The sequence below is a fragment of the Cnephaeus nilssonii genome, assembly GCF_951640355.1.
Source record: "Cnephaeus nilssonii genome assembly, chromosome: 5".
In the NCBI taxonomy this organism is placed as follows: domain Eukaryota; kingdom Metazoa; phylum Chordata; class Mammalia; order Chiroptera; family Vespertilionidae; genus Cnephaeus; species Cnephaeus nilssonii.
This window is the reverse complement of record NC_137076.1, coordinates 17,360,141-17,370,557: the sequence shown is the minus strand read 5'-3', so window position 1 is coordinate 17,370,557 and position 10,417 is coordinate 17,360,141. Positions and strand designations below refer to the sequence as shown.

At 63.7% G+C, this 10,417-nt stretch overlaps 1 protein-coding gene across 1 annotated transcript; it reads left to right on the top strand.

The window, feature by feature from the left end:
- The first annotated feature begins 230 nt into the window (after nucleotides 1–230).
- Nucleotides 231–7,730, top strand: CILP2 (cartilage intermediate layer protein 2). The gene is made up of 8 exons (XM_079773029.1): nucleotides 231–353; nucleotides 1,222–1,320; nucleotides 2,107–2,379; nucleotides 2,969–3,124; nucleotides 4,084–4,362; nucleotides 4,665–4,764; nucleotides 4,956–5,113; nucleotides 5,309–7,730. The coding sequence occupies exons 1-8, from the start codon at nucleotides 290–292 to the stop codon at nucleotides 7,597–7,599; spliced, it is 3,420 nt and encodes a 1,139-aa protein (XP_079629155.1). The 5' UTR covers nucleotides 231–289; the 3' UTR covers nucleotides 7,600–7,730.
- Nucleotides 7,731–10,417: the final 2,687 nt, after the last annotated feature.

Sequence of the window (10,417 nt, the reverse complement as noted above, 5' to 3'; positions counted from 1 at the left end):
GGAATGGAGGGTGGGCGGAGGGAGGGGCTTCCAGGCGGCGACAGGGGGACCCAGGCCATCCTGAAGGCGGAGGCACAGCCGAACGCACCGAGGGGGGGCGGCCCAGAGAGGTTGCTCACGCACAGCTCGCTCCGGGCAAAGCAGCTCGGCCGGGGCGGGCGGGGCGGGGGCGGGGCGGGGCGGGGCCTGCGGTCGCGTCCCGCCCCCACCTTCAGCCCCCGCGGCTGCCAGACCCGCGGGAGTCCGACCCGAGCGCGCGGTGGAGCCCGGAGCCTCCCTCGGACCGGCCATGGCTTCACTGCCACCACTGCTCTGCCTCTGTGTCGCCGCCGCGCACCTGGCGGGGGCCCGAGGTGAGGCGTCCCCTGTCCCCAGCCTCGCCCCACAGGCGCCTGGCCGCCTGGCCGTGGGCCTGGCATGCCCCCCGCGTCCGGAGAGAGAACCCAGGGACCCTCGCTTCCCCACCCGGGGGTGGGGGCGTGAGAGGGCACCTGGGAGACGAGCCCTGGACCGCCTGGGCGAGAATCAGACCTTCCCCACTTTCTTCTCTAAGAGACAGCAGGGGCACTCGGAATGTGGATAAGAACTTGAGGCTTTTCTGGGTTCCCGGTGACCGCGGGGTACCTATCTCCATCGCAGCCCCAGCGTCCGGACCCTGGATCGTCTGGTCCTGGCCCCTCTTACCTAACTCCTCCCTTCCTCCACACACAACTCCCATTCAGAAAAGGAAGTCTCATCTCTGGAACACTCGGTGGAGCGGGGAATGGGGCCCATTGAGACTGAGGCTTCAAGAGGGAAGGGACTTGTCTGAGGTCATTGCCCAGCCCAACTTGAGGCCAGAGAAGCCGGGCTCAGCTCCAAAGACCTCCTGCTGGCAGCATGGGCCCCAAGTGCAGACGGAAGGTCGAGTGAGGGAGCAACTTCCAACAGGCAAACGCACGAAGGGGAATGCAGCTCAGCCCGGAGCAGAACACATCTAGGGGGAGAACTTGGTCTGGGGAGGAGGGTGGACAGACTTCCAAGGCCTGTGGACTTGGGGCTTCGGGTCAGAGCAGGCTTCCTGGAGGATGGGGTGCTGCAGTCCTTGGGGTCAGCTAGAGCTGGGTTCTGGCTTCTAAGAGCCTCGGTTTTCTCCCCTGTGAAATGGGGATGCATAAAAAGAGCTCACAGGGATTCCCATCAACGTTCCTCCCTTCCTCCCACGCCTCATCTCTTCTACAGGCACTACCCTTATTGAGGAGCCCACGGAGACCACGTGGGGCCCCGAAGGTCCAGCGCTGCACCCTGGCCAGCCCTCACCAGCCCTGGAGGACTGGGAAGGTGAGTTAGCCAGGGCCCGAGTCCTGGCTCTGCTGCGGACTGTTGTGTAACTCTGGCTGGTGGGGACATAGGAGGAGGGGACACAAGCTGGGTGAAGGGCCCAGTACCATTCTGGACATGACAACCCCTGGAAGTGGTGCCCCCAAGAGGTCTGTTTTAGGAGCAGGGAGGTGAGAATCCAGGTGTTTGTCAAGGAGGAAACTGAAGAGGGATGGTGGTAGGACGGTGGGACCACCTGCCCAGGCCATACAGGAAAGCAGGAGTTCTGGAACCTGGGTCTCTCGTTCCCAGGCCAGGAAAGTTCCATTGGATTGCTCTGGAACCAGAAAAGGATTCTGGGGGGTTGATATGGGAGGCCAGCCCCTTCCCGCCTGTGGTGGGTTGAGCTAGGCAGTGAGCAAGGCCCCGGCTGGCCCTGACAAGAAGCTGCCAGGCAGTGGAAAGCCACAGCTGGGGCTGGTGTCAGGCAGGCCTCCCCAGCGGCCTTCCTATCTCACCTCAAGTGTTCTGAATGCTGAGGGTGAGGACAGGGGAGACAGTGGCAAGATCTCTGTGCGCACTGATGCGCCAGCTCAGGCACTGGGCAACCTTCCGGTGACCCCTTCACAGCGCCTTCTGCTTTGGAGGGCTCTGGCTCAGGGTGGGGCCAGGGGTGGGTTGGGCTAGCCCAGCGCTCCCTGGGGTGGGAGGGGAGGACTCCCACGGAGACAGCACGTAAGGCCCGGAGCACGCAGGTGGGGCCCGACTAGGCTTCGGCCCCGGTCCAAGTGCCTATGGTGCCCACAGAGGCCAGCGAGTGGACGTCCTGGTTCAACGTGGATCACCCGGGCGGTGAGGGCGACTTCGAGAGCCTGGCTGCCATCCGCTTCTATTACGGGCCGGCGCGCGTGTGCCCGCGGCCCCTGGCGCTGGAGGCGCGCACCACGGACTGGGCCCTGCCGTCCGCCGTCGGCGAGCGTGTGCACCTGAACCCCACGCGCGGCTTCTGGTGCCTCAACCGCGAGCAGCCGCGCGGCCGCCGCTGCTCCAACTACCACGTGCGCTTCCGCTGCCCTCTGGGTGAGGGCGGGGCCAGGCCGGAGTGGGGGCGGGGCTTCGAGGGGCGGGGGGAGCGGGTGGGAGGGGGTCCCAGGTGAGTGGGGCCCGGATGGCGGGTTTTGAGGATTTGGGCCTTGTGGCTAGGGAGAGGCGGGTCCTTTAGCAGCGGGGCCCTACATAGGGCAGGACCTGATAAGGGCGGAGCTTCTGAAGGGAGAGGCTGGGTTTAGCTCGGGTCCCAGGTCGGGGTTGGGGGGTGGGGGGCAGGAAGGGGCCCCAAGGAGCACATCTCCCTCCCGCTGCCTTCTTTGTCCAGCTCCGTTCTGGGTGGGAGTGTTTTGAGCCCAAAATGTGTTTGAGACGCAGGTGGCACAGCAGGTTAACCTCGGGAGGGCGGGGCGGGGGGAGGGGAGGTACCTCAACTGCACCTTGGACAGTGCACCTAGGGGAGCCCTTGGTGGGAGCAGCGGGCAGGGCTTGTTTGGAGTGCTGCCCTTGGATGCACGTGGCGGGGGAGTCTTCCAGGCCCACGTTGTCAACAGGTGTTCAAGATGCAGTCCCTAGGGCGGGCGGCCGCCTGACCCTCCCTCCCCATCCGCCCTCCCTGCAGAGGCCGCGTGGGGAGCGTGGGGCCCGTGGGGTCCCTGTTCAGGGAGCTGCGGGCCCGGTCGTCGTTTGCGCCGCCGCCGCTGCCCAAGCCCCACTGGGGAGGCATGTCCCGGGCGCCCCCTGGAGGCACAGAAGTGTGTGCGGCCTCGGTGTCCAGGTAGGAGGGGCGGGACCGGTAGGGGGACGAACCTAGAAGGGAGGGGCTAATTTGGTGGAGCCTGATGGGCGGGACCTGGATTAAATAGGCGGAGCCTGGAGAAGAGGGGCGGGGCCTGGGCACAGGGGCCCGGCCTGGAGGGCCCAGACTGGGTTCACAAGGAGATTGGCCCTTCCTTTCCTTTTGGGCTCCTCTCGAGGACCTTTGGTGAATGTGTGCAGGTGAACACCCCTGGGTGGTGTTCAGGCCTGGGCCCCTCTGAGGGGGCGCTTCCCCTGTTGCACGGCCGAGTGTGGGGATGTCCCAGTGGACACGGACACACACAGAAGCATTTGGGGTCTACACACGCGGCATTTGCAGCCCCTGCCTGCCCCATATGCCCACATGGGCACGTGCTCACACCCTGGCAGACACGATACCCAGGCCTTCCCAGAGCCAGACACCAGGCCAGCCAGGAGGCGACTGGAAATTCCCATCCGGCCTGGGCTTCACAAACACGGTCTGGAGACTGCGCCGGCAGAGCCCGCAGTCGGGTGGGGGAGCATGATGGCCAATGGGGTGGTGGGGTCCCCACCCTACCCGCCTGGCTCTGCTCTCCCTGTGGCGTCTCTGCCCTGAAGTTTCCAGTGGAATTTTCCATTTTGTGGAGAAACCGCGGTGTTGGGAGGGGAGGGAGATCTTCTGGGCTCAAGACCCAGCCCCTTGCTGGGCCCCCAGCCCTCGCCTGGACATTTTCTCTCATGCTGGAAGGATCCTCTCGGTGCTGTGAGAGTTACCTCTCCTGTTCCCTCCCAGGGCATCTTCCTCACCCCTCTGCACCTCAGATCCCTCCCCCTGCCCGGCCCTGACCACTGAGCCCCACCCTCCCCTTCACACTAGGGGCTGCTCTACACAGGGCCATGCGGAGGCACCTTCGCTGTGTAGGCCCTTCTGCCCCTCTGCCTCCCTGTGTCCTCCAGGGTGCAGCCCCAAAACGTGTGGATGCCCTAATCACATCCTGCTGGGCTCAGTGGTCACTCCATCTGGCCGGCCGCTACCAGGGGCCAAGGTCTCCCTGAGAGACTGGCCTGGCACTGTGGCCACCAGCGATGCCCATGGAATCTTCCGGATGCCTGGAGTCTGTGCCAGCAGCCAGACCAACGTCAGTGCCCAAATGGATGGCTTCTCTGCTGGCATGGCCCAGGCCCAGGCCAACAGCTCCATATCTGCGGTGGTCACTATTGTTCTTGATAAGTTAGGTAAGTGCCTTGTGGCAAAGGGGGTCAAGAAGCTGTGGAGGAAGTTCTGGGTGACGCCAAGCACTGGGGATTGGGGCGGTGTGATAGATCAAGGTTCCTGGGGGAAGAAATGAGATGTCATTGAAGGCGGGGGTAAGACAGAGTTACAGAGGAGCATTAAGATGGGGCATCATGTTGAGCAGAGTGGGGTGAACGTGAGTTGTGGGAATAGGGCATCCCTAGAAAGAGAGGATGGACCCTACTCTTGGGGAGTGTCATTGGGAGAAGTTGGGATGGGGCAGTGCCCTGACCTTTGCCCTCAGAGAAGCCCCACCTGGTGAAGCACCCCGAGTCCCGAGTGCGAGAGGCAGGCCAGAATGTGACCTTCTGCTGCAAAGCCTCAGGCACCAAGAAATACTCCTGGTGAGTGTCCTGACCCATGCTCCAGGGCCCCGAGCCAGCTTTGGTATCGGATTGGATTGCTCATGATATCTGGTGCCTCCGAGACCTGGAGGGAGCTGTTCGGCATCCTCCGGGGGCTGTGTTCTGGGTGGGAGGGTGGAGGCCCACACCTGTGCCAAGGGCCCCCATGGTGATGCCCACCCGCCACCCAGGTTTCACAACGGGACCCTGCTGGACAGGCGAGAGCACAGGTATGGCGCCCACCTGGAGCTTCGGGGACTGCGTCCAGACCAGGCGGGCGCCTACCACTGCAAAGCGTGGAATGACGCGGGCTCTGTGCTCTCTGGTACTGCTGAGCTCGTCGTGCTTGGTGAGCACCCTGCCACCTCCCCCCAGCAAGTCCTAACTCAACCTCAAATGGAGCCCCAATGGCAAACTGATTTTGGACCTTGCTGAGTCTGACCCCAAGCCCCCACTGATCCCCTGACCCCAGTCCATGCCCTCACCCTTGGCCTCTAAAGGAGTCCTCCCCTTACCCTGATCTGGCTGGTTTCTTGCTCTCCAGCTCCGGGACAGCCGGCCTGTGACCCCCAGCCTCGCGAGCACCTGATCAAACTCCCCGACGACTGCAGTCAGCCGGGCCGGGGCCCCGCCTATCTGGATGTGGGTCTCTGCCCTGACACCCGTTGCCCCGGGCCAGCGGGCTCCAGCCCCAGGTGTGGGGACGCAGGCACCCGGTGCTGCTCCGTGCGCCGCCTGGACAGCAGGGAGATCCACTGCTCCAGCTACGTCCTTCCGGTCAAGGTGGTGGCCGAGTGTGGCTGCCAGAAATGTCTGCCCCCTCGCGGGCTGGTCCGGGGCCGTGTGGTGGCCGCTGACACGGGGGAACCCCTGCGATTTGCCCAGATCCTGCTGGGTCTCGAGCCCATCGGCTTTACCTCCTACCAGGGCGACTTCACCATCGAGGTGCCCCGCTCTACCCAGCGACTGGTGGTGACTTTTGTGGAACCCAGTGGCGATTTCATGGACACTGTCAGGGTCCTGCCCTTTGACCCTCGAGGTGCTGGTGTGTACCACGAGGTCAAGGCCATGCGGAAGAAACCGCCCGTCATCTTAGATGCCAGCCAGAGCAACACGCTCCCGCTGGGGGAGCTGGGAGACGAGCCTCCTTTGGGCGAGCTGGTCCTCCCGCCTGGAGCCTTCCGCAGGGCCGATGGAGAGCCCTATTCGGGGGCCGTGGAGGCCCGGGTGACCTTCGTGGATCCCCGGGATCTCACCTCGGCGGCTGCCGCCCCCAGTGACCTGCGCTTTGTGGACAGTGACGGCGAGCTGGCCCCGCTGCGCACCTACGGCATGTTCGCGGTGGACCTCCGGGCCGCCGGCTCCGCCGAGCAGCTGCAGGCCGGGCCCCTGGCCGTGCGTGTGGCCGCCGGCCAGATCCGCATGGCGGGCCACGTGGAGGCCCTCAAGCTGTGGTCGCTGAACCCCGACACAGGCTTGTGGGAGGAGGAGAGCGGCTTCCAGCGCGAGGGGTCGGCGGCCCCCCGGGTCCGCCGGGAAGAGCGCGTCTTCCTCGTGGGCAACGTGGAGGTCCGCGAGCGGCGTCTGTTCAACCTGGACGTGCCCGAGCGCCGCCGCTGCTTCGTGAAGGTGCGCGCCTACGCGAGCGACAAGTTCGCCCCCAGCGAGCAGGTGGAGGGCGTGGTGGTCACGCTGGTCAACCTGGAGCCGGCTCCTGGCTTCTCCGCCAACCCCCGCGCCTGGGGCCGCTTCGACAGTGCGGTCACCGGCCCCAACGGAGCCTGTCTCCCTGCCTTCTGCGACGCGGACCAACCCGATGCCTACACCGCCCTGGTGACGGCCACCCTGGGCGGGGAGGAGCTGGAGCCCCCTCCGTCCCGGCCGCGCCCGCTGCCGGCCACCGTGGGCGTGGCCCAGCCCTACCTGGACCGGCTGGGGTACCGCCGCACTGACCACGACGACCCTGCCCTGAAGCGCAACGGCTTCCGCATCAACCTCGCCAAACCCAGGCCCGGCGACCCCACCGAAGCCAAAGGCCCGGTGTACCCGTGGCGCAGCCTGCGGGAGTGCCAGGAGGCCCCGGTGACCGCCAGCCACTTCCGCTTCGCACGCATGGAGGCCGACAAGTACGAGTACAACGTGGTCCCGTTCCGTGAGGGCGCGCCAGCCTCCTGGACCGGAGATCTCCTGGCCTGGTGGCCCAACCCCCAGGAGTTCCGGGCCTGCTTCCTCAAGGTCAAGGTCCAAGGCCCGCAGGAGTACATGATCCGCTCCCACAACGTGGGGGGCAGCCACCCACGCACCCAGGGCCAGCTCTATGGGCTGCGGGATGCCCGCAGCGTAAGAGACCCCCAGCGCCCTGGCTCGTCTGCTGCCTGCGTGGAGTTCAAGTGCAGCGGGATGCTGTTCGACCAGCGACAGGTGGACCGGACGCTGGTGACTATAATGCCCCAGGGGAGCTGTCGTCGTGTGGCCGTCAATGGGCTCCTTCAGGACTACTTGGCCCGGCACCCCCCTCCCGCTCCGGCTGATGACCCGGCCACCTTTGCCATGCTGGCCCCGCTGGACCCTCTGGGTCACAACTACGGTGTCTACACGGTCACTGACCAGAGCCCAAGGCTGGCGAAGGAGATCGCCATTGGCCGTTGCTTCGATGGCTCCTCTGACGGCTTCTCCAGGGAGATGAAGGCTGATGCGGGCACAGCTGTCACATTCCAGTGCCGGGAACCAGTGGCTGGTCGGCCCAGCCTCTTCCAGAGGCTGCTGGAGTCCCCAGCAACAGCACTTGGTGACATCCGCAGGGAGATGAGTGAGGTGGCCCAGGCACAGGCCTGAGCTGAGGGTCTCCTCCGTACCCTCCAAGGCAGGGCCTGGCCGTGACCTGGGCCCCAGCCTTGCTCCTCTGCCTTGCTCCGGACTTCTCTGTCCCTGGGGAGTCTCACCCCCTTCTCCAGATGCCCACTGCTCAGAATTCAGAGCCAGGTGCAATGGTGGAAATGCCAAGAAGGTGGTTATTGCTGAGAGATGTAAAATGGAGCTCGAGTTCGTCCTGACCGTGGGAGCCAGCATCCCGGAGACCGTCAAGGCTTGGAGGGAATGGCTCCCGGATCACATGCTCTGATTTCAATTGTATTTTAACTCTGATTTCAAATATTCTGCCCCTTGGGATTTCTGACCTTCGGCCTAAAGACCCCTGTGTGTCACTGAACAGGGTGCTTTATCGGGTCCGCTGCCTCAAGCTTTGTTCTGGGGGTTATTTATTGAATCAAAGCCTGTGGGGTTGATCATGGGGGTGTGTGGGGGAGTCCAGGCCCAATGAAGGTCTGGGAAAGGGGCTTCTTGGTTCTGGGGCTGGGGGACACAATTCTCATGATTGGTGCTTTAGAGACCCTCAGGGGATTGAGGCAGGGAATCAATTAAAGATGCTTCATTTCCAACTCCTGGTGTCAGTCTCAGGGAGCAAAGGGTGGAGGCTACGGCTGCCAGACCCAGACGAGCTTGGCAGAAACATGCCCCCAATACACAAGGACATCCATGTGCAAACAGCTCAGGTGCCCCCACAGGCCCTGGATGTGCCTCTCATAGGCATGTGCCCCCCTGCACCCCCCCGGGATGAAGCATGCAGAGTGTGTCTGAGACACGTGCGTGCAGAGCTGACTCGTGAGTGGCCGGAACCGGTGCAGCCCTGACCGCTGAACACAGCAGTAGCTGCTGCCCTGGCCTCCTCGGTGCCTGGCTGTGTGCCTGCGGCTGCAGTGGGCAGGGAGGGGCCCCGACAGGGCTGCATGCCCCGGGTGGTTGGAATTGAAGCCACCGTGGATTTCCTAAGCCGAGGCCACAGCCGCCCTACCCCAGGCCCCACACCTTGGCCAAGTGGTACCTGGGCTGTCCAAGGCCCTGGTCCTGGACCCTCTGACCTCACTGGGACCCTCAGTCTGGAGGTGGCAGAACCATCACTTGCTCTCATTCTGTCCACATGGCTAGATGAATCCTCCTGGCACCCCATGGGGCAGGCACTGTTCTGACCACACCCCCACCTTCCAGAACAGAGGCCCCCAAAAGGAGAGGCAAAGGGCTGCCTGGACCCTGGAGTGAATCCCACAGGGATGGGGGGCTCCCTGGGTGACCCAGCAGCTCCCTGAGCACACGAGTGAGACTCCCTCAGCCTGGAGATGTTGGCCCCTGGAAGGCATCAAAGTGGCATCACTGAGGACCTGGCGTGGGAGGCATTGTGCCTGGCTGACCACCTGGGGAAGCAGTAATGGAGGGAGCCCAGGGCATGTTTGTGACTTCCGCACCCTCCCCCTTCCCCTTCTATCACCCACTCACCCACTCAGCCACCTACCTGCTCACACCCGCTGCCGACCACCCCACCATCTGCCTGTTCAGCATTTGGAGGTGACATATCTGTGTGAACACCAGGGACTTGGAGAGGGCCCAGCCCTGGGGAGGGAGGCTCACATGCAGACCCCAAAACATCCTGCCGCTCTTCTCCATCTGACAACTCCTAGCCTCTGCCACCTCTCACCCATTCCCTTCCTGGGAACACGTGCCCCTGCCTAGGTGGTGGACATGGGGGTCTGGAATGTCAGGGAGAAGATGGCAAACCCAAGGGCATCAGCCCCAGTCTCTGAGGGTGGACCCCGAGGCTCTGCTGGAGTCAAAGTTTGGGATACCCCGGGTGCTGGCAGCCCAGCCTTGAACTGGATGGGCTGTGATGGACAGGAGAGGAGAGAAGCTTTGAGGCCCCTCAGGAGCCAGGAGACGTGCATTTATCCACAGCTTACTGTGTGTATGCCCCCAGCTGACGGGGAGACTCAGATGGGCAGGCCCCCTGCCCAAGATGACCAAACTCTGAGTCTGCCTGCTCCAGAGCCCTGCCCAGGGCTGCCTGCCGGGGTCCTGGGGAGCAGCAGGAGGGAGAGGGGCCTCCCTTTGCAGCCAGCAGTTGAAGCTGGCGTTCAGGCCAAGGGTAATGAGGTGTCAGGCTCCACAGCCAAATACCTTTCATTGAGAAAGTGTTGGGTCCGTGGCCAATGCCAGGCCTGGGGCAGACGAGTTTGGGGAATATGTCTGTCCCTCCTTCCCTGGGGTGGGGCAGGGGTGGGTGGGCATCATCCTGAAGCCCCTTCCCCAGCTGCCACGGCTGGGCCAGGAGTGAGCAGGGCTTCTGGAGGGACGTGGACCGGGCAGAAGGCCCAGCCCACGCCGATGCTTGGCACCAGGCGGGGCCTGCAGCCCCAGCTCCTCCCCGTCCTGCTGACAACTCATCAAGAGGCAGCACCTGGCCCCAGTTTCCAGATGAGAAAACTGAGCCTTCCCCTAACCGGTTTGGCCCATTGACTAGTGCATCGGCCTGTGGACTGAAGGATCCTGGGTTTGATTCTGGTCAAGGGCACATGCCCGGATTGCGGGCTCAATCCCCAGTAGAGGGTATGCAGGAGGCAGCTGCTCAATGACTCACTCTCATCATTGATGTTTCCATCTCACTTTCCCTCTCCCTTCCTCTCTGAAATCAATAAAAAGATATTTTTTAAAACAACTACAACAACAACAACAACAAAAACCCTGAGCCTCCAAGAGAAAAAAAGCCATCACCCTGAGCTGCCAGCCCTGTGCCTCTTGACGCTGCCTTGTGACCCCATTCTAGCAG